Source organism: Gorilla gorilla, chromosome 9 (genome assembly GCF_029281585.2).
Source record: "Gorilla gorilla gorilla isolate KB3781 chromosome 9, NHGRI_mGorGor1-v2.1_pri, whole genome shotgun sequence".
Taxonomy (NCBI): Eukaryota; Metazoa; Chordata; class Mammalia; order Primates; family Hominidae; genus Gorilla; species Gorilla gorilla.
In genome coordinates this window covers 73,523,536-73,545,533 of record NC_073233.2, presented here as the reverse complement: position 1 = coordinate 73,545,533, position 21,998 = coordinate 73,523,536, and the positions used below count along the sequence as shown (strand labels likewise).

The 21,998-nt window shown below is 60.6% G+C and overlaps 1 protein-coding gene across 6 annotated transcripts; it reads right to left on the bottom strand.

The window, feature by feature from the left end:
• Window positions 1–12: 12 nt before the first annotated feature.
• PCNX3 (pecanex 3) lies at window positions 13–21,161 on the bottom strand. Of its 6 annotated transcripts, none has more exons than XM_019036732.4 (35): window positions 21,005–21,161; window positions 20,458–20,645; window positions 20,120–20,219; window positions 19,958–19,997; window positions 19,761–19,856; window positions 18,400–19,527; window positions 17,807–17,930; window positions 17,535–17,713; window positions 17,039–17,129; window positions 16,508–16,643; window positions 15,107–15,267; window positions 13,825–13,978; window positions 13,508–13,540; window positions 13,103–13,274; window positions 12,888–12,998; window positions 12,453–12,544; window positions 12,189–12,298; window positions 11,959–12,064; window positions 11,725–11,817; window positions 11,415–11,565; window positions 10,426–10,570; window positions 9,892–10,069; window positions 8,769–8,877; window positions 8,524–8,653; window positions 8,057–8,115; window positions 7,737–7,952; window positions 6,868–7,121; window positions 3,099–3,329; window positions 2,814–2,917; window positions 2,335–2,482; window positions 2,007–2,237; window positions 1,652–1,926; window positions 1,148–1,281; window positions 766–1,064; window positions 13–689 (listed from the first exon to the last, which is right to left on the bottom strand). In XM_019036732.4, exons 1-35 carry the CDS (start codon window positions 21,155–21,157, stop codon window positions 483–485), a joined length of 6,138 nt encoding a protein of 2,045 aa, XP_018892277.1. In that variant the 5' UTR covers window positions 21,158–21,161; the 3' UTR covers window positions 13–482. The 6 variants fall into 6 exon arrangements, with proteins under 6 accessions (XP_018892277.1, XP_055210481.1, XP_004051561.1 ...); XM_055354506.2 differs by having other exon boundaries at window positions 15,107–15,249; XM_004051513.5 differs by having other exon boundaries at window positions 15,107–15,228.
• Window positions 21,162–21,998: the final 837 nt, after the last annotated feature.

The window sequence follows — 21,998 nt, the reverse complement described above, 5'->3', positions numbered from 1 at the left end:
GAAACTGCCAACCAAAATCAAAAATAGTGTTATTAATTCTGATGTCTCCGAAGCACAAAAAAAAAAAAAAAAAAAGAACAAAAAAAAAAAAAAAAAAGGAAAGAAAGAAACCACCCTTCCCACAATTCAGGCCCCAGGTCCAGGCCAAGGGGGCCACCCCTGCAGGCAGTGCAGGCCCAGGGGCTGAGGTGGTCCTGGCCACAGGCTCCAAGTGGGACCAGCCCATGGTTTGGCTCTTAGGGTCTGGCTGGGAGGCTGACTGCCTCCATCTGGGGAGCCCAGGCCCTGGACTGGGGATGAGAGAGATCAGGGGTCAAGGTCAGAGGTCTGGGTCACTCAGTTTTGGTACTCTGGCCAAGGCAGCCAAAGGTCAGGGTTCAGACATGGAGGCCAAAGCCACTCAGTTCTGTGGTCCAGCAGAGAGGCAGCAGAGCAGGTCTGTTACTGAATCCTAGGAGGAGGTCCAGTGGGCGCCAGGTAGCTCAGTACTGGTGTTCCAGCAGGGGCTGGGCTGCCGGGCTCTCACGCTCCTCAATAGGGGCAGGCCAGTTGCCCAGGGCACCCATAGGTGTGCCACTCTCAGGGGCACTGCTGTCCAAGCAAGGAATGTCCTGGGAAGCTCTGGGGGGTGAGGCCTCAGTGCTGACATCGGGACTGAGGCTGAGGCTGAGGCTGAGGTCTAGAGGCGCCTGGGGGAGGGGAGAGAGGTTGGCGGGTGAGCAGGCCTTAGCCTTCTGGGACCCAACCCTCCCACAGGTGCCTTACCTGAGATTTGGGGGTACCTCCTTTGGGGCTCCCTGAGGCTGGCTCCCCGTCAGATCCTCCCAGCCCCTTCCGGCCCCCCAGGCTCCACTTCCCACTGGGGCCCTCAGAACTGAGGAGACCCGGGCCAGGGGGCCGTGAGGTCCGGGGACCCTCTGTGGGGATAGGCGATGCAGGGGGTGGTCCAGGGAGCCGAGGGGGAGGCCACTGCAGCAAAGGTGGGGGCCGCCCATCACCAGAGCCACTCAGGGAGGACCGCGGCCCCCAGCCAGGGCCTGGTGGGAGGGGTTGGTCACCATTGCCTGTAGGAGACAGATAAGACAGCAGAGACCTCAGCTGGGCTGCACTCCTCACCCACGGGTTCAGCCCAGCCTTGCCTGCTCACCTGCCGTGTTCTCAGGTGTGGGGTGTGCCACGGGGGGGTTATTGCTGAGGGAGGTCAGGCCACCACCCCCACTACAGTCTGAATCATCCACGTTCCCGCCACTATTGCAGCCGGCGCCACAGCCCTTGTGAAGCCTGGGGGTGGAGAGGTAGAAAAGGGATCAGGAGGGACACGGCTGAGGCCAGAGGCCTCACAAGCATGAGTCCTCAGCCCCAGGACAAGTCATCTAACACCTCTGAGCCCCAGGATCCTCCCCTCTAAGAAGCTGCCACCTACTTTGCAGAGTCTTTTGAGGGTGCGTTGTCAACAGTGCTTGATGACTAAAGGCCACTGTCAGCTCTGGGGGTAAGGTGACATCTAGGAGGGGCAGGTCAGCTCTGGGAGGGGGTCATCTCTCGGGATTCAAGCCCTGGCTCCAGCACGTCCTCCCTCTGAGACCCAGGAGGGACGTACTGCACCTCAGCTTCCTCCCGCGCCACACGTCACCCCTTCCCGAGGCCTCACCTCTCCCAGCTGCGCAGGAGCCAGCGGGCAATGGCACCCAGGCTGATGGGGCCACCCCACAGTGCCCGTAGCTGGGGGTGGCTGCCAGCCAGCGAGGTGGTGAGAGGCGACACGTAGATGGGGTAGCCCAGCGGCTGGTCACAGGAGGAGTTGATCATGTTGCGAAGCGCCTGCTTGGCATTCTGGATGCTGCCACGCTCGGGGTTGCGGTTGCGCAAGAACACCAGCTCCTGCTGCTGCCCGGCCCACAGGCCGCGCACGCACTCCCGGTTCACCTGAGAGCCACACGCCAGGGTCAGGGGGCCGGCCCAAGGGGGTTTGGGGCAGGGTTTAGGGCAGGTGGGGTCGGCCCAACCTTGATGACTCGGAAGCTGAGGTGGCGCCGGTTGAGCATGATGATCTTGTACTCGTCGGAGGCATCATCCAGGACATGGCGCAGCGCCAGCAGGGAGGGCGTGTTGCTGAGGATGGCGCTGCGCCATGCCGGGTCACCCTCATGTGAGATGACCAGCCGCTCCTCGTTGGCCGCAATGGCATCGTATAGGGCTGCTGGCTCCTCATATTCATCTGGGGACGTGAAGTGGTCCTGGTAGAGAAGACGGGAACAGGGGTCAGTGGCCCCTGCCCTGGAGAGAGGCTTCGTCCCCCACCTGCCCATGCTGCTGGGCACACCCCTCCCCAACCTGGTGAAGCTTGAGGGCCATGCGAACCCCAGGCGCCACAACGCGGTGAAGCAGGTCCATGTCGGCAAAGACCCACTCGTCACGTGGGGAGGTGATGCGAAAATCCCCCTTGAACAGGGCGTGCAGGCCGTAGAGGAAGGGCTCCAGGCTAAGTGGGAGGAAAAACAGGGAGGGGAGAGAGGGGTGTCGAGGACCCAGGGGTAAGGCTTCAGAGTGATCCAAGCAGAGGCCTTTCCTCACGCTGAGCCTCAGTTTCCCCATCTTGACAAAGAGGCCAATCTCTGCCCATGTCTCTCACAGAGCACTGAGGAGCAGGCAAGGTCATGACCAGGAAGTGCCCTGCCTATGGGAGAAGAGGTACCCCAACAGGAAGGGCCACTGCAGTTTCTGTGGCCACTGCGGCCAGAGACCACAGTGCTCTTCGTGGAAGAGGTGGGGTGGGGACGGCAGTAGGCCCCGCGGGACACCCGAGCACTCACCTTGCAGACATGCTGTGAGAGGCTGTCCCCAGGGCCCGGCGGCCCAGCACACACAGGCCAAAACACAGCGTGACCAGCGGGGAGTTCCAATCCTGGTCCACGGGCTGTGGCATAAGGACCCCCGTCCCAGAGCCCGGCTCAGACCTGGGACAGGGACCTTGGAGTGGGGGCTGGGGCTCAGGCCAAGGGAGGCTCAGAGTGAGAGGAAACCAAATGGGGAGAAGGGGAGCAGGGAAGCCCAGGTCCCACAGCCCCAGGTGGCAGCCTCAGGTAGTGGAGCCTGACCTGGCTGCGCCGGGAGGCGCAGTACTGGATCCACTCGAGGTGCACGGCACAAAAGGAGGGCAGCGAGAGGCCAGACAGGCGGAGGTCATAGTCCTCATCCACGCTCAGCGAGAAGGTGGGATCTGAGTCGGCATAGCCAGGCGCCCGCACAGGCCTCAGGGCTGCCGTGATGCCCTCATGGCTGAGCCACACCTCCAGCTTTGGTGAGCGGCTCACGTAGTAGATGATGCTCTGGGAGAGGAGGGGCAGGCGTCAGGCCGGGGTCCCGGCCCTGGCCACTGGAGGAGAAAGCATGGAGGTTCAGAGGCTCCTCCCCGAGACTGAGCTGAAGTCCGCTTTCTGGGATGCCCCGCTCCTAGAGCCATCTCAGCTCTCAAGAGCAACCAGGCAAGTTGGCTCCTTCCCCTAGGCCAGGGAGGAGTGACAAAGCCACCAGGAAGCACCCACTTACAGAGCAGGAAGTCCTGTGCTGGGGCTAGCACTCACAAGCAGCATCTGCCTGCCTCTGCCCTAGAATATGCCCCGTTTGTATGAGAAATTGAGGCTCAAACAAATGGCAGCCCCCAACGAGAACAAGATCATCACGCTCAACATTTACCACCTCAGCTTCCAAGTCATCAAGGTGGAGCTGGCCCCACCTGCCCTGAACCCTGTCCCCCACCCGCCTCTGGCTGGCCCCGACACTATGGTGTGGCCCTCAGGTGAACCTTCAGTGCCTGTGCAGCCCGTGGGCCAGGTAGCAGCAGGAGCTGGTGTTCCTGCACAAACATAACCCCGAGCGCGGGAGCATCCAGATGTCACATGGGCAGGGGGCGGGGAGCGAGTGGGGCAGAACAGACTGAACTGCTGCCTGAACCCCGGACCTTCCCCATCATGACATTGTGGGATCCAGATCTCGGGGCCGGAAGGGCAGGCTGAAGTAGTGGGCCTGCCTCAGAGCACCTGGGTCACAGGTCCCTTTAGGCAGCTGAAGCATGACAGCCATCATGCCTCGCCTCAGAAAAAGGCCATGGGCACATGTGGTACCCAAAGCTGGGGGCTCCTGGACCTCTTGTTAAAAGGCCCTGTTGGTTATAAGCAGGGACTCAGGCAAAAGTACAGGAGCTTTGGAAGACAGGTAGCTGGCATGGCCAGGATGCACGGGCGGGTTAAGGCCGGCAGGGCAGCCAGTGAGGTGATGGGGATTCCATGTGCCACCCTAAGATGGAGCTAAAGAGGCAGGCCCTTTGCCAGGGCAGACCCGCTCCAGACTGACTTTCTTGCCCATAGCTCGCCTCTACAATCCAGGCACCACCAGAGCTGCTAAAAAGACCCAGAAAAGAAAAGCTTCGGCCAGACAGGGTGGCTCACACCTGTGATCCCAGCACTTCGGGAGGCGGAGGTGGGAGGATCGCTTGAACCCAGGAGTTCAAGACCAGCCTGGACAACATGGCAAAACCCCATCTCTACAAAAAATACAAAAATTAGCCAGGCATGGTGGTGCATGCCTGTAGTCCCAGCTACCTGGGAGGCTGAGGTGGGAGGATTACTTGAACCTGGGAGGTGGACACTGCAGTGAGCCCAAATGGCACCACTGCACTCCAGCCTGGGTGACAGAATGAGATCTTGTTTCAAAAAAAAATTTAAAAAAGAAAAGCTTCAGGGACAGGGAGAGGAGCTGGCCTGGCACATATCAGGTGCTTGGTTAACCTTCACCAGCGCCATCCTTTTCTCTGACACAACACTCACGGTCATCTCAGGAAGAAAATGAAGACGGGGGGCAATACCAGCAGCCCCTCCGCCTGTGAGCGCTCACTGCGAGCTGGGCTCTGCCCAAGGTGCTTCCCGGGAAGCACTGCCCAGACTCCGTGCAGCCTCAAGCCACAGTGCCTTTTCCTGCTCTTGTGGCCCTTCCCAGCTGCAGGAGCAGGTCTGAGAGCCCAGTAACTCCCATGGGAAGGGCAAAGCTAACAGGAGGGGCTCCGCCTCGACTGGCCAACCTCGAAGGCTGGAAAGGACCTATCCCTGCAGCTGGGACACTTCCCCAGATGCACCAGGCTCCCCAGCACACCCACCTCCCCCTGCCCCACCCCTGGCAGCCCTGACTTGTCCTTCCAAGCTTCACCCTGGGTCCACATCCTCAGCGGAGCCACCCCAGGTCCTCCAAGCACTTCCTCCAGACTCAAATTCTGCCCAGCCTTTGAGGCAGCCTTAGATGTGGCCAGTCAGCTTCCCCATGGGACAAGAGACCTGGCCAGGTGCATCTCAACCTGCTGGCCCTAGCCTAGCAGGCACAGCAGGGCAACCTGGGCAAGGGCACCTCTCTCAAGATGGGACCGGAAGGTGGACCGGGCCATGACCTCTGGGTGACCTGGGACTGGGAATGTCCGTCTCTAGACACAGCCTCCTTCTTGATGAAAGGGGGGTGGCCTCACAAATCCTTGCCTAGGAGCGGCTGGGAGGGCAGAAGGAATGACAGATGACAGCTCCTCTGATATATGGTGTGGACAGGATTTCCTTTGGAGAAGGACAGCCAGGGCCTCGTGAAACTGCTCCAGAGAGAACCCAGGTGGCAGGCTCACCTGGGCCCCAGTAGGCCACCCACCGAGCCCAACACAGGGAGCGCCAGGGTAGATCCTAAGAAGGCACGTGGGAGCCTGCACGGTGATCAGCAGGCCACCCCACTCCCAGTACCCTTATTCTGAGCACCACAAGCCTCAAAATTCCTTTTTTTTTTTTTGAGACAGTCTTGCTCTGTTGCCCAGGCTGGAGTGCAGTAGCACGATCTCGGCTTGCTGCAACCTCTGCCTCCCAGGTTCAAGCAATTCTCCTGTCTCAGCGTCCCAAGTAGCTGGGACTACGAGTGCCCGCCATCACACCCGGCTAATTATTTTGTATTTTAGTAGAGATGGGGTTTCGCCACATTGGCCAGGCTAGTCTCAAACTCTTGACCTCAAGTGATCCACCTGCCTCGGCCTCCCAAAGTGCTGGGATTAAAGGCATGAGCCACCACGCCTGGCCAAGCCTCAACATTTCTGCCATCTCAGAGAACTGCAATAACCCCCACTCTCAAGGGGTAAGCTGAGGCACACAGGGAAGAAACATTCCAGGCTGATCAGAACCCCCATTCCAGGGCTCCTTATGTACCCCACATTGCCTCACCAACCCCCTCCCACCCCCAAGAGGTCTCAAGATCCTCAGGCCTGGCTCAGAGCCCCCAGGCTAAGGCAGGAAAGCTCTGTGGCTCAGGGCCAGCCTGGGTTCAAGGCCTGGCTTGGCCATTTTCTTCAGATTCTGGAACCTCTGCAAGCCAATTTCCACATCTGTGAGATAGCAGGGCCCCTCTCAAAGGGTGGGGGACTCCACCCAGCTCAGGAGAGATGCCCAGCATAGCGCCCACCCGTGGTAAATGCTACTGCTCAAGCAGCTGCTCCCATGACGATCGTTAACGTGACAACTGTTAGCTCTACCACTGCTCTGTGCTGGGAGAGCTGGGGGCAGGGACTGGTGGTTTCAAAGGCTGACCTCTGCAACTGCCCAGCTGCCCCATACTCACTGCCCAAAGCAAGCCTTCCTTGCCTGGGCACCTATCAGAGCCATATGGGCACAGAGGCCCCTGCAACCTGAGGTCTGGCAGTGGCACCTCAGGGGACACTTAAACTCTCTGAGGCCTCAGCTTCCCTTGGACAAAACAGGCTCCCAACAACCCAGAAAGGGGGTACTGGGGCCTCTGGTCAGCGAGCGCTCACCCGCAAGGGCCCTGCTGCCCGGCCACACCTGCCCACCGTACCTTGACATAGTAGGTGATGAGGATCTTGCGGAGGTCGAAAACCTGCAGCATGGAGGCAGCATTATTGTCACTAATGCTATAGCCCTCCAGCACGTACTTGCTGGCTGTTACCTCCCAAGCCAGCCAGCGCTGCCCAAAGGCTGCATTGAAGGACAGGACCCGTGGCAGGTGGCCAGGTTCACAGCAGCAACAGCCCTCGTCCTCCTCCACACCCTCAGTGATGGCCTCCACCTCGCGCTGCTGGCAGTAAGTGCCTGTGGAGGAGGGGTGTGCAGTCAGGGGCTGCTAGGACAATCCCTACCTGCCCTGTCCTGGGAGAGTGACCAACATGGCATCAGAGACCTGCTGCCATTCACCCCCCTGGACGCCAGGGGAGTCAACCTTATTGGATGCCAAGATTCACGAAGGAGCGCCTGCCTTTCTCCTCCCAACTCCCAGCATCCAAGGGCAGGGCGGGAGGGAGCAGGGACACCGTCTGGCCCCTCTGCACTCTCAGGCATCCAACACACACGCCTTCCTGAGAGGAAGGAGCTGGCTCACTCATGGCGCCCAACCCATGGGCCAAGCCTGAGACCACAGAGCAGACTGGGTGTGAGAACTCAGACCTCCAGGCCCAGGCCCTCACTGTAGTGATCTGTAGAGTCACTGGGACCTAAAGTTGGAGCAGGCACAGGGCTTGGCCAAGACACCCTGCCACCTCATTGCTCAGACTGGGAAACGCAGGCCCAGGGAGGAGGAGTGCCTTGCCCAAGGCCACCCGCCAGCCTGGACAGAGCTGGACTGGACCTCCTTCGCACGTGCTATTGAACACAGCTCCCACATCAGGCCCGAGCCGTGCCTGCCCACCCGAGCCTGGTCCTGTGGCTCACCCCGGAACTCAAGGCCACGCAGCTGGAAGGTGACGAGGCCATTGCCAACCTCGATGAGGTGCACCAGGGCGTTGAGGTAGTCGGAGGCCAGGACGAAGCAGTCACCAGGGCCATAGTTGCCCCAGCGGCCCAGCACCAGGTCCCCACACAGCGTGTGCTGCAGCGAACGTGTCAAGTGCTCATAGAAGATGGAGTTGAGGTTGTTGTCATCAGCGCCTAAGACCCAGAACAGACGGGCAAATAGACAAAGTGACAAGTTAGCGAGGCTCCCTCCCCAAGGAGGCCCTGCCCTAAAGCCCCTTGGATGGCTGGGTACACACCAGGGTTCCGGTCCAGCTGTGTGACCAGGCGGGTGTTGGAATGATCCACACGTTTAGTGCTGTTCGGAGAGAGTGCAACAAGGCGGTTGGCCGAGAAGGTGAAGAGAGGGTGCACCCTGCTCACGCTCTCCCTGTGCCACAAGGTCAGCGCCATCCAGGACAGCCCCGTTATGCAGGCAGATGAGGAGACTGAGGCTCAGGTACATGAAGGGACTCACACAGGACACATAGCCAGGAAGCTGGGAGGCTGAGCTCATCCCCAGACCCCACTATCCCCAAGCTGTGAGCCTGAGGCCTTGGCCTGGTGCAGGCTCTCCCCGCATCGGATCTGCCGCCTCATGTGTCCCCACTGTGACCAAGCCCTCCCATACCTGCTGTGGGCCCCTCTGTGGGTGGCCTCCAGCCTGGGCTCCAAACCTCTCCCTTCCTGCCCTGCTGGGCATGCTCCCGCCTCCTGTGAGACTCACTTGTAGTCGCGCTCCCAGAACTTGAGGGGCCGAGCGTAGGACATGATGAAGACGGCACTGCCTAGCAGTGGGTTGAGAGGCGTGGAGAAGAGCCCCGAGAGCAGGGCCTGGACGAACAGCATGGCAGAGTCTGAGCCACAGTCAAGGAGGCGGCGGGCAACAGGACCTCCCAGCCCCCCACCACCCCCCACTGCCCCAGGCCATAGCCCTCCCTGCACACTCCCACCCAAACACAGGCTGGATACGTGGCACGGCAAACGGCTGGGCAAAAGCGTGGAAAGCCGAGCCCCAGGTGATCTGCCAGGGCGCGATGTAGGTCAGCACGAAACGCAGCTTGTACAGCAAGTCCCACAGCTGGCAGGGCCAACAGGGAGAAGAAAAAAGACATGCAGGGTCACTCATGGAAGCCCCCGGATGCCAGGCCCCATTCAGAGGCTTGGGTCATCGCACTGGCTTGGCCCACGGGGGCCAAGCTCAAGGTCACTGCCAGCCCTTGTGCTCTGGACATGGCTCAAGGCACCTGATGCCATTAGCAACCCCTGCCTGAGCTCAAAGGGGGCTGTGGCCATTTAGTTCACACAAGTACCCTGTGAGCTTCTTATTCCTATTGCTGGCCCCATTTCACAGATGGGAAAGTTGAGGTTCAGTGAAGACAGTGAAGATAAATGACTTCCTCAGGTCATGCCACTAGGTCACTGGTGAGGCTGAAGCTAGACTGTAGTACTAAAAATTGAGGACAGCCACAGGCCCTGCCCTCAGAGGGTACGCAGTGTGGATGACCGCCATCCTGGGCCAGGCCAGAAAACAAGAACAGAATGTCCACGTGAGGGAGAAAAAGGCTCAGGCCTGCCTGGGGTTCCAGGTACCACTGCTGGCCTCCAGTAGAGTGCAGGAGCATGGTTCCTTAGTTCAAAGAGCCCCCCAAGCCGTGGCAATGCCACAGCCGGCAGAGCACCTATACACGCCCAGGCACTAGGGGCTTCTGAAACTCAGCTCGGACTGCTCTGGATCCAGGGTGGCAAAAGAGCGCAGAACTCAGAGGTCCACGTCCAGAGGATAACGCCAGGTCCTGATTACCCTAACCATTTCTGAGGAGGTGGTCGTGGGGTCAGACAGGCCTGGGTTCAAATCCTGGCTGACCACCAATTCTCTGGAAGCCTGAGGCAAGTCCCTCAACCTCCTTCAGCCTCAGCTTCCTCTCTGTAGAGGGTGGAAGTAACCCCTTCCTTGAGAGGCTGCTGCAAAGGCCCACGGGGCTGATACAGAGTGGTGGCCACAGGCCCTCAGGAAATTCTCTTCCCACCCAGGTAGAAGTTGGCTCTGCTCCCATTGGACAGCCTGGGGTCTGGGCCACAGCCACCAACTCACCTTGCTGCAAAGCAGGGACATGAGGAAGTAGTCAAGCAGAAAGCCCTGGGAGAGGCGCGGGTAGTCAAAGTGGAAGAGCAGGACGGTGAAGGCCAACGTCAGGTACTGCTGTGGGGGGCAGCAGAAAGCTGAGCGCAGCAGCTTCAGCCCAGCCATGGTCATCAGCAGCGCCCGGCAGCTGTGGGCAAGGGGCAGGCATCGGGTGCTTGGTAGGGGACCGGGGCAGTGGGTATAGGTGTCCCATCCCTCGCCTACTCTGGCCGGAGAGCAACCCCTGGCCTCTGCTCTGCTGGGCTGGTCCCTGCTCTTTTGGGCCCGTGACTCTTAGTCTCTGCTCTTCCAAAGGGAGTGGTGGGAACACATTTGCCTTTGAAGAAGCAACCACTTCCTGGGATGGCGTGTCAGGAGCTGGGGTCCTGCTTTAGCTTGCTAAACAACCTTAGACATGACTCATTCCCTCTCTAGGCCTCAGTTTCCCCATAGATCAAAAGGGAAAGCGGACGATGGGATCGTTGAGGGTGGGGTGGTCCTCACTAGAGGCAGTACTTGTCCGGGTGGCTGACGACTGTGTGGGCGTCCACCGTGAGGGCGTTGAGCACCACGGCGGGGTAGATGAGGTACTTCTCTACGCACTGCAGGCCAGCATACAGCTTCTCAAACCACATCACCTGGGCGGCACCTGTGCGGAGAGGCCAGGACTCAGCACCTGGCTTCCACATGCCTGCCTTCCCTGAGGAAGTCCTTCCCTAGGAGGGCAGGCTGTGCGGTCCTGACTCCTCGGAGACCCTGCGGGGAGGGGCTGATCTGTGGCAGCTCAAATGGGAGCAGCGAGCCCCAGCAGGGCAAGGGCTCCACATGCCACTTAGCACATCGAGGCTTGCTTTATGGCAGGTGCTCTGCTCTGCTGTCTGTGAAAACAAGGCCAATGCTGAAATCGCAAACACCCACGTACAGCAGGCTGCCTAGGGCCTGAGTGCACAGTGAGCCCGTGAGCTGGGCCCTTCTAAAGGGCAGACCCCTCGGTTCAGGCTGGTTGTAGCCACAGAGGGATGCTAGTCTGGGAGGCAAAATCTTCTGTCGTTTAAGAAAAACCCAAGAAACATGGATCTTCATATCTCAAATCGAGATGCTAAAATACAGGCTCCAGGATTTTTTAAAAACCATTACGCAGCCCAGTGAAAATGTGCTCCAGGCAGCTCTGGTCCACTGGTGATCAGTGTTTAATTCTGGACAAGAGATCCCTTCAGGGCCCTGGGGTTCTAATTCTCCGTCTTCTCACAGACAGGAAGGAGGGCAGGACCAGGGCAACGCAGGCAAGGGAAGGGCACAGCAGGGCACGAGGAGGAGTCGGTGGAGAGCGCAGCCGGGCAACACGGACAGAGGGCAGGGAGGGTGCAGAAAGGGTAGTGTGGGCAGCGAGTGCCCCCTGCTGGCACTCCTGAGCCGAGAGGACCACAGCTCCCACCAGCCAGGCTGCAGCCCGAACCACTGCCCAGGCGTGGCCATCAGGGGTGGGCACTCACCGCGCACTTCATACTGGCTGTACTCCAGCGGCTTCAGCACGGGCTGTGACAGGCAGAACCAGGGCAGCTGTTTGCGGAGTTGTGGCAGCAGGTAATGTGTGAAGAAGCCCACGGCCCCAGCCAGTGCGTATAACACGAAACCAAGCACCGACTGCAGGAGGGAGAAGCCAGAGGCTCAGCTGATGGGAGCAGGCCAAGGGACCACAGAGGGCCACCCGGCACAGGCCGGGGAGGGGCTGCCCACGGTGCTCAGATTGAGCAGGCTCCCGCCAAGACAGCGAGAGGCAGCGGCAACCCATGCCACACAAACCTTCAGGGCAATAAAGACGGTGCTGGCGCTGATGGCAAAGGTGAGCACGGCGATCACCACACACATCACCAGGTCGGAGTGCAAGACCTCACGCTGCAAGGCCAGGAGAGGCATTCAGCTGCCCGGCCAGGAGAGACACTCAGCTGCCCAGCAGCCCAGGCTGGACATGCCCCTCCCAGGACCCCCAGGACCTGTCACCACCTCCCCACAGACCCCCACCCCCCGCCCCCTCACCACCGACTGGCGCATCTTGTCCGGCAAGGGGTCCGGGGGCTCGGCCCGGGCTGTCTCCAAGCTGCGCTCCTCCAGCTCAGGGAAGAGCTTGCTCCGGATCAGAGACCTGGGGGTGAGGAAGAGTCAGGAGGAGGCCGCCCCTCCTTCCCCCCGGCCCCAGTCACGGGCACATGCACAGACCACAAACCCCTACTGGGCAGACACAAACACACGACCCGGAGCACACCCACCAGAGCACGGTGGGGTCGCTGCTCTGCCGGCTCAGGTGGTAGGACAGCGCCACCAGGAGGCCACAGAAGACTGAGAAGAGGACAGGGACGTGCTGCTCTGGCCACGGAGTCTGGGGAGAGAATCCATGCTGGTCAGGGGAGGTGAGGTAAGCATGGGGCCCGGGCTGCCCCCGTGTGAGAAGCCACTGCTGAGCCCAGTTCACAGCCCCGCCCCAACCACCCTTACACACTGCAGCATGCCCCCACCTCGCAAGGCACCCCTACCTTGATGGCCCCAAGGCAGAGGCCGTAGAGCAGGGCAGCAGCCAGCAGGCTGCGGGAGAGGCTGAAGACTGCCGTGAGCGGGCTGGTGGCGGCTGTGTGGAAGGGAGAAGTACAGCCCAGCTCTCACCTGCAGGTACCCCGCCTCAACCCTAGCCGCGCTTCCCCTCAACTCCCAGAGGCTGGCCTCCCTGGAAAGGCACCCCCAGCCCATTGTTCTCTGCTGCCCCAAGCCCCAAGCGGTCTTCAGAGCTTCCAAGATTCTCAGATTTAAACCACTTGCCTGGGGAGGGAAGGAAAGGGGAGAAGGCAGAAACCTTGAGTCTGCAGTACAGACGCAGGAGAAGGTTCCGCAAGGGTGGAGCCAAGGACCCAATCCGAGGGCCCTCCTGGGCCTCCACACGGGCCCCACCCCTGAGCCACCTGTGGGCATCATACCTGTGCCCCCGAAGCCGTGCATATCTATTTGTTCCAGCAGGTACATGAGGCAGGTGTTGACCTGGGGCAGGAGGCCCAGGAGGAAGACGAAGGGGAAGCACAGGGTGAACACTGGCAGGGAGGGGACACGAAGGCCTGGTCAGCCTGCTGGCTTCCCGCGGCCCACCCTCAGGGACTCACTCTCCTGGGCCACCTCATCCCTGCCCCAGCCTCACCAGTGGCCACGTCTCGGGCACAGAAGAAGAAGGAGGCAGAGAAGAGCGTGAGGCCGTAGAGGGAGACAGGTGGGAAGGGCTGAGCTGAGCCCAAGGCGTCCAGCAGCCAGATGAGCAGACAGCAGATGCAGAAGTAGACAGGACGGCTGTACGCGATCACCCAGTTGTGGCCCTGAGGGGTCAGCCCATGAGGAGCCGGGTCTCCCCGACTGGCCACACCTCTGACACATGCACACACTCAAGGGCCCCAGGCCTGGCCCTGGGTCCAAGCTGGAGAGCCTGGCCAGGTGGGGGCGATGGGGGTGGTGAGGGAGCCCCAGCCCTCCATGCCCTACCCTCCTCCCCACCTGGTCTCAGCCCCTCCCGGGGCCTCCTGGCCAGAGGCGCTGCTCCATGGGTACTCACGTGCATGGGGGACGCCGCATCAGGCTGCACGCTCTGGAAGAGACAGGGCTACGTTGGCAACTAGAGCCGATGCCCACGGGATGGTCAGAGGCCCCGGACCTGTTCAGCTCCACCACTAGGCAGTTATGAGTGACCAGGTCAGGCCCCCGAACTGTCCTGAGCCTCAGTTTTCTTGCTTGTAAAAGAGCTGGCCAGCTCTAGGGAACCTTAGACAAATTATCTACTTTTCAGCTTATACTCCTTAAAACTGGAGTTGTGGGAAGGGCAATCTTGGGAAAAGTCGGGTGGGGAAGGAAACACAGAAAGCCGGGCCTGACCTTCAGCAAGGAGTACTGGCAGGAGGCGATGACCAGGCAGAACTGGAAGACCCAGATGTCAGTGAAGAAGCCCTTGAGCAGCAGCAGGTAGCCCAGGAAGGCCACAAGGCTGCTCAGGCCCACGCCGAAGATGTTCTCCAGCACTCCCCGCGTCCTGCAGGGACAGCCTAGTCAGGGCGTGCCCGTCCTGCCTCACCTTCCAGTGGGGCAGTGGGGAAGATGGATCTTGCCCTAAAGGCCCAGCTCTGGGACCGTGCCCATGCCAGACCCTTGTCCTCTGAAGATGCGAACACCTATAACTTTGCGAAGACGCGGCCCAGCAGCCCCTGCTCCAGCGACCATTGTATTGCTCTCTCCTTCCCAATCTTTGCCTGCTCTGGACATTGAGGGCTGAGAGCTCAGGGTGCCATTACTCCCGGGATTCATCCATCCCCAGCTGAGACTGAGTTAACTGCACGTGGCTACATCATGCATGCAGCCTCGGGCGTGCCACGCTATGCACATGGGACCAGCACCCAGTCCCTGTGCCTAGAGAAACCCAGATGGATGGGAAGCCACATGGGCTCTAGGCCCAAGTTCTCTACAATGGGTAGAAGTCATCTGACTTCTCTATTGGATTTTCTGGGACTCGGTGTCCCCTCTGAGAAATGGGAAAGGTGAGATAACTGGTCTGTGAGCTTTTCTAGGTTACAGCACTCGATTTTCAAATCAACAGAAGCTAATAAAAAAAAAAAGTGAATAGGATGGCCGGGCGCGGTAGCTCACGCCTGTAATCCCAGCACTTTGGGAGGCCGAGGCGGGCAGATCACGAGGTCAGGAGATCAAGACCATCTTGGTTAACACTGTGAAACCCCATCTCTACTAAAAAAAAAAAATACAAAAATTAGCCAGGTGTGGTGGCGGGCACCTGTAGTCCCAGCTACTCAGGAGGCTGAGGCAGGAGAATGGCGTGAACCTAGGAGGCGGAGCTTGCAGTGAGCCGAGATCATGCCACTGCACTCCAGCCTGGACGACAGAGAGAGACTCCGTCTCAAAAAAAGTTTTTTTTCTCAGCAGGACTTTGGAATAGACAGATTTAATACAGCACCACCCACTTCGCCACCCCTTTACACCACAAATGAACCATAGAAACCACCACTGCAGACTCCAGCCAACGACAGGCCCTCAGCTTCCCCCGAGTCAGGCTCTCTGCTGCCATGACTGCCTCCACAGGTACAGAGTCTGGGGAGCCAAGGTCCAGGGGCTTTCCAAGAATTGGGGGCCAAGGCCGCGGGACACTCACCGGTCCAGCAGAGCCAGCAGGGCAAGCCGCTCATAGCGCACAGAGGTCCAGCGGCCAGGGAGAAGCCAGTACTTGTAACTATGCTGGGCCCGGGGTGGCGCTTCTTCCATCAGTGTCTGCTCCTGGGATTCGTGCAGGGAGTCCTGGTCCAGCAGGTCAAACTGCAGTCCCCACAGCCGCGGCCGTCAGCCCCGCCACCCCCCACACGGTCTACTGTTACCCCCCTTCAGCACACCGGTCTGGTTGACCATTTCCATCAGCACATAAAGTCCCCTGTCTAGCGGCCCTGGACCCCACCCGAACCCTTCATCCCAAAGGGCTCCTCCTCTCTCCAGGTTCCCAGGACGTCGCCCAATGGCTGCAGGGGCTGCCTAGAGTCACCCGCTCCCACGCCTGTCTTCCCCAGTCAGGCAAACTCTCCCACCTCTTCTGAAGCTCAAGGAAGTCCACTTGTCCTTTGGGACCTGGCACAAATGCTACCCTCCTCCCAGACAGGGCCTGTCACTGTCACTCTGACTACCCCATCCGAGCGTGCATGCAGGGCTCAGCCTTGAGGACAGGCCTAGGTGCCAATGCCAGCCCTGAGGCCCTGGGCACATGACTTGACTTCTCTCATTTGTTGTATCCTTCACTCAACAAGCACTTGTGGGGCCCCAGCTATGGGCCCGGCCCTGCCCTGGGCTCCAAGGATAAAATGGCGAGCCAGAGGCGCGCAACCCTTGCCTCCGGAGGCGGCCGCCGGCCACGCTTCCACCCCACATGGTTACACGGAAGAAATGAACCAGAAGCGGGCAGGTGGGAGCTTCTGGGGGCTGCCCAACCTATCTGTGGCCTTGAGGGTCAGGTGCCGGATACCCTTTTATGATCATTCTTTAAGCTCTGAGATGGCGTTTCATGCATTTTTAGCGCTTCTGGTGTTAATAGATTAACTATATAAATCTACTGTCCAAACTGTGATATTCTTAAGAGCGAAGAGCACTGGTAATGACTATACTGAGACAGGAAGCGTTAACAGAGAGCACGCCAGCAGCCACACGTGCACAGTGTATGCAGGGCAGCACAGTCACCACAGGATCCCTGCTTGCCAACAGAACACTGCCACTTCCGCAAGTATCATCATTAACACCCGTGGCCCCTGTTCACTGTGGGCCCCTCCAGAGTTAGGAATGTACTCCAGAGGAATTCGTAATACGCAAATAAATGACTTCTCCAGCCATTCAGACCCAGAGTCTCTGCCAACATCAAAGATCAGGACAGACACAGTAGGGCCCCTGGAGCGCTCACTCAGCACTGCCCGTCCCTCCTGGGGCGCCTGGGCAAGCTCTCTATGCAGGCCGGACTCAGTGATCTGCCCGCCCCGTCACGCCCCACTAGCACGGCCCTTCCCTGGCTGCTCCTCACCTCCGGGATCTCCAGGGGCACCCGGCGCACCTGCATGCCCTGCAGAACCACAGGCCTCGGCTGCAGCAGGTTCAGGCCGCCTGTAGCCTCAGGGACATCAGCCGAGTGGAAGCTGGAGGAATGCGAGTGTCTGTCCCTGTGAGAACAGCAGCCATCAGGATCCCCCCACGGGCGAGCCCTGGGGCTGGGTGGGGTCGAGGCCAAGGCCAGGCAGGTAGGGCTGTCTGTGCCGAGACCAACCAGGGCCCAAGGGACAAGTGCTGGGGTCAGGTGGCAGAAGTGCCTCCCTCCCAGACCCTGGCCCGAGTGTCGAGGCTGTGCCCTGGGCTTCCTAGAAACTTCCTGCCCGGAGTGTCATGAAGCCAGGGACCCCAGGAGGTCTGTCCTTTGCTGCTCCCCATCCTCTCCCTGCAGGTCTGAGCTGCCCCTGCCCAAGCCCAGCAGGAAGAGAGCAAACTCCAGGCTCAGGGAACTTCCCAGAGATGCAGGCCACCAAGACAATGGCTTGGGAGGCCAGGCTTGGGAACTCACCAGGCTCCATTAGCTGTCTGCTCCCCTTGCTGCCCTACAGGGTTCTCGTAGCCGCCTCCAGCCAGGCCAAAGGTGTAGGAACGCCGCACACCTGGGGCAGGGTATGGGAGATGAGGCAGCGTGGCAGAGACAGGAGCACCAAGGCCCGGCTCACGTGGGCACCAGACCCATCAAATGAGGTAGAACCCTGTGCTGTGTCCTCTGAGAGGGCAGCCCAGCCTCTGGAGAGGAAAGGGCCTATAGGTCAAGAGCCTGGGCGCGGCAGTCACCTGTCCTAGCTTTAGATCTCCCCTGTACTGTTAGCTGAGCCTCTGTTTCCTCATCAGCAGAGCAAAAGATGACAGAGACACCGTGCCTCAAAGAGGCTGCAAGATGATGTCTGGCAGCATTAGCAGTGTACCTGCCACAGGGCCGAGCGAGCACCACTGCTGGGAGGACTCAGGCTGTTGGGGGAAGGCGGGGAGGCACCGGGCCGCCGGGCTTGGGAAAGGCTCACCGCTCTCATCGTAGAAATAGTGCACAGCACCCTCAGAGGTGTCATCAAAGGTGCAGGCCTCATGCACATTGGCACCGGCCCGGGTGAGCAACAGTGAAGAGGCGAAATGCAGCGCAGAGGGCAGCGTCAGCGCCCGGGAGTGGGAGGCAGCCCGGCCCCGCTGAGCCTCCTGCAGGCTGCTGGAGAGGGTCAGCCCCAGGTCAGCGCCAGCTAGAGCTTGCGGGCCCTCCCCGGCCCCCGGTGCCCCTCGGCCCAGCTGGCAAGGTGCTCACCTGGGCGGCGAGCCCATGACAGAGGCTGGAGGGGTGGGGTTGCTGCCTGCATTGTGGCGTCTCCGAATGGCCTGGGTCCGCCTCACACTGCTTGAGCGGTCCCGCCTGCCAGTCTCCTCGGCCGCTGCCCAGAGAGAGGCCCCCAAATGTAAGTGACAGATGCTCAGACAGGGCTGGGGGAGTAAGGCTGGGGATGGTGTTCCGCCAGGGAGCTAAAGGCCTAGTACAACCACGCCCCGGCTCTGAGGCCCAGCCAGGTCACACAGCCCCATGCTCAGTTTCGTTACTTGCAAACAAGGATGACACTGATCGGCCCTGCCCCACCCCACTGGTGGTGGGAGGATGAGTGTGGATGATGAGAGTCCTCAGGGGACAGAGACTCAGGTGCTAATCAAGGATGTGGAGCCAGGTGGCTGAGCCCCATGTCTAAGAGGTTTGGCAGACAATGTCAATCACCACCAGTCCCACGTCCATCTGCTGCCTACGACAGAGGCTGAGCTGACACTGACCAGGTCCATTCTTACCTGCCCTTTGCCCAACCCCAAGCCCGTAGCTCACGTCTCCCAGCCCCTGCCTCTAGAGCAAGCACTCACCTCCCCCCACAGCACCTTCCTCCTGCAGCTCCCCCCGCCAGCCGGGCTGGTTGGCAGCGGGTCCCCTTCGCGCCTCAGCAGGCAGCACAACAGGCTCGCTAGCAGCCTGCTCCACCCCAACCTGGGCCTCCAGCTCTGCCTTGGAGCCAGCCAGTGGGGGCCTCAGAACATCACCCCCAGCCCCATCCATGCTCAGCACACGGGCATGTGTTTTAGCGCTGGCGGTACTAGGCGTCCGCTGGGTCCCATATGGCCGCTTGGGGGGCACAGCAGTTCCCTCCTCAGCCCCATGGGGGGCCCTCCGCTTCCGGGGTCCCCCTGCTGCACCCCGGGAGCTCTCAGGGGAGTAGCAGGAAGTAGAAGAGGAGCTGTCAGTACTATAGCGGCGCTGCGATCGGAGACTGGAGGCTGGGCTCAGTTCACTGCCCTCACTGGTGTCTTCATCCTCAAAGAAGCCCCCACCTTCAAGCAGGGGCCGTCGAGGCGCACGGCCAGGTGGAGAGTGTCTTCGCAGGGGTGGCTGCCGTTTGCTAGGCCGTAGCAGGGCCAAGTCCTTGGGCCGCACGACCAGGAGCGGCTCAGCCAGGCCCGGTGGCGTCCCTGCTCCAATGACCGTGTCAAAGGAACGCAGCGTGTCATCTGAGGGGACCCCGGCGTCTGGTGAGGCAGGCAGCTCAGCCTCAGAGGGTGGGTCTGTGTCGCTGCCCTCAGGGGCTGGCCCCCCTGGGGGACTGTCCAGATGGGTGGAGTTGGTCTTCTCACTCTTGAAGCTGCTCAATGTCTCCCTGTCAGTGCCGCTGAAGCAGGAGTCTGAGGAGCCGGCTTTCTGGGGCGTGGGCTCCCCTGAGCCCCGCCGGTCAAGGGGCTGATAGCCACCTGCCCCCCTGCGTTGTTCCCGTCGACTGCTGGTCCTCACCAGGGCCCGGTCAGGCCGGGTCAGGGTCAGGAAGCTCTTGCTCAGCTCCTGGCTGAGGCTCCCCTTCAGCAGGGGGCTCATGGGAGTGTCAGCCATGCTGCTCCCACTCCAGGGCGCTCCATCTCCAGCCAGGGGAGAAGGCTCTGAAGAGTCTGTACTGGGAAGAGAGGGTTCTGGGACAGCCCCTGGAGGCGTCTGGGGAAGGTCTCCAACTGCCAAAAGAAAGGGAGACAGAAAATGAAAAAAGGGTTTTCTGCAAAAAAAACTAGTGGTTAAGGGAGGTCTCATGCCCTGTACTTTCCCTGAGAGCCCAGCCACAGCAGCACACTGGGGAGGTCCCACAGAGGAATACAGAGGAGACCCAGGATGGAGCCAAAGTTGAGGGGATTCAACGACGAAACAGCTGGTCTAGCCCACAAGCCTCGGCCCCATGAGGCCCACGCACTCAGTTTCTCCTGCGAGCTGAGCTTCAGCATCTCTCGGTCGGCAGAAGTCACGATCACATTGTTGCTGCCCTGCTCCCGCACCAGCTCCTTGATGTCTGCAACCATGGCCCCAGAGGTGTCAGCAGGACCCCCTGGCACAGCACGCCAGCCCCTGTTCCACAGCACTATGCTCCAACCCTGAAGAGCAGCCACCTACCTCTAAGGGGCCCAGAGTCCTCCATTCGGGGCAGCAGCTCCTGAGTAGACAGAGAGAGCCGTGAAGGAACAAACAAGGCAAGAAGTAGGCTCAGGATGCACCCACAGTAGGGACTGGCTCGCAGAGGAACAGGAGGACAAGCTGAGGTCCAGGCCCACTCACCGAGACCTGGTTGAAGCCAAACACAGAGTGCTGGGAGCTGCAGCGCACCGGGGGTGTGGAACTGACTTTCCGGAACACTGTCATCTCCACTCCGGGGTCCCTGGCAGTGAAAAAGAGCAGCAGCTTTGAGCTAACCTCTCCTCTGTGTATGCTACTTCCTCCCATCTTTGTCACTGCTTCTTCTTCAGAAATCACTTTACAATTCCAGGGCTAACACAGGACAAGTGTTCACAATCACTCAGAGAGCCAATGTTCCCTAAGCCCCTACTCCACCCTGCAAGGTTCCGGCCCAGGCACCAAAAACCCTCAATCCCCAGCACAGCCCCTACCCCACCCACCTGGGTGGATTGCTGTCCCCCTGGGCAGGCTCTTCCTCCAGCTCCCCCATGGTAGAGCTGCGCTTCTCCACGATCTCGCCCTGGTCAAACATGGCATGAAGCCGATAATTGACAGTCTTGATAGTAGCAAAGATGACAGCCACCACGAGGCAGTACACGCCGGCCACCATCAAGCTGGGAGGCAGGACCTGAAGATGAAAGTAAGCCAGGTCCCTTTTCACAAAGCCTCGCCCCCACAGGATGTACCTGCCATCAACATCATAGCTGGGATTCACAGACTCACAAGAAAATTTTATCACCTCTCCACACAACCAGTACACAGACCTCGGCAAAGGGCTCTGTATTCTGCTTAGCTAGATGAGATTAGGTGTAGGGTTCAAGGTCACTCGATCCAAGAAAGGAAGACTTTGGCCCCTCTTCCACACAGACCCAAACTCTGCAGTGATTCCTCTCTCTCCACGTCCCAGAGCCCAGGGCACTGCCCCGAATCCCTGCCAGGCTGCCCTCCCTCTCCCGGCTGGAGTTACAGGTGGCCGTAGCGTCTCACCATGTACAGCAAGAAGGGAAAGATGAGCAGGAAGATCCAGACATAGAGGTGGAAGCAGTTGGAGAAGGTGCTCTGGTGCGGGTCGAAGAACCAACCGCCGGTGAGCGAGGCCCACACCCCCTGGCGCAGGATCTGCAACACCTGCGACCCCATGGCCCCGCCGCTGCTGCCCGCGCCCCCCTCCCGGGACCCTCATGGGGGCGGCCCCCGGCCCATGCCCCGTCTGGCGCCTGAGGGCCCCGGGGCCCGGCCTCACGCTCACGCCATGGCCTCCCCCAGCGGGGGAGGGGGGCTCGGCCGCGCGAGGGTGCGAGCAGGGGGCGGGGCCGGCCGGGACAGTCAGCGGTGCAAGGCCCGGACGCGGGGGTGGGGCTGCATCAGGGGCGGGGTCCGGGTCCCCACTCCAGGCCCAGAATTGCTCCGAGGGACCGAGCCGGCAGGCAGGCGCGGGGCACGGGCCGGGCACCCGTCGGCGGCATCCAGAGGTGGGCGTGGGGTGGGTGCTCCCGGGGTGCAGGCGACAGCTCCCTAGTCTCCGGACCAGGGAGAACCCCAGGATCTGGGGCCCACTTTCGGGGTCGCAGGTCACTCGCTTGGGGCTCCGCGCTCGCCCGGCTTCTGCTGGTGCCGGCCTAAGGAGGAGGCCGGAAGAAGGAGCCGCGAACCGCCAGCCTGCAGTGGCGCATGCGCCCAACGGTTCCAATTGGGACCCGGAAAAGGAAAACTTGACGGCATGAATGCGCAAGCGCAGAAAGGTGATGGCGCGGTAGGACGCGAGGGGTGCCCTTTGGGCGTGCGCAGAGTCCAGGACTAAAGCAAGTTCGAGCGTAAAAGCGTTTGGGCGCATGCGTAGACCCAGGCGTTGCCAACCCAGGGTAGACGACTGGGCGGAACCAAAGAGACAGTTGAGTAGCCATTGGGTAATGGCAAAGTAATTGGCGCACAGCTCTTCCAATGAGTTACAGGAGGCGGGGAAAAGGTGGAGGCGTGGACT

Coding starts and splice junctions, on each gene's coding strand:
- PCNX3 (XM_019036732.4), bottom strand. CDS start 21,157: ATGGGGTCGCAGGTGTTGCAGATCCTGCGCCAGGGGGTGTGGGCCTCG. Junction 13,275..13,507: donor ATGCGGCGTCCCCCATGCAC/GTGAGTACCCAT, acceptor CTGACCCCTCAG/GGCCACAACTGGGTGATCGC. Junction 10,070..10,425: donor CCGGACAAGTACTGCCTCTA/GTGAGGACCACC, acceptor CCTTGCCCACAG/CTGCCGGGCGCTGCTGATGA.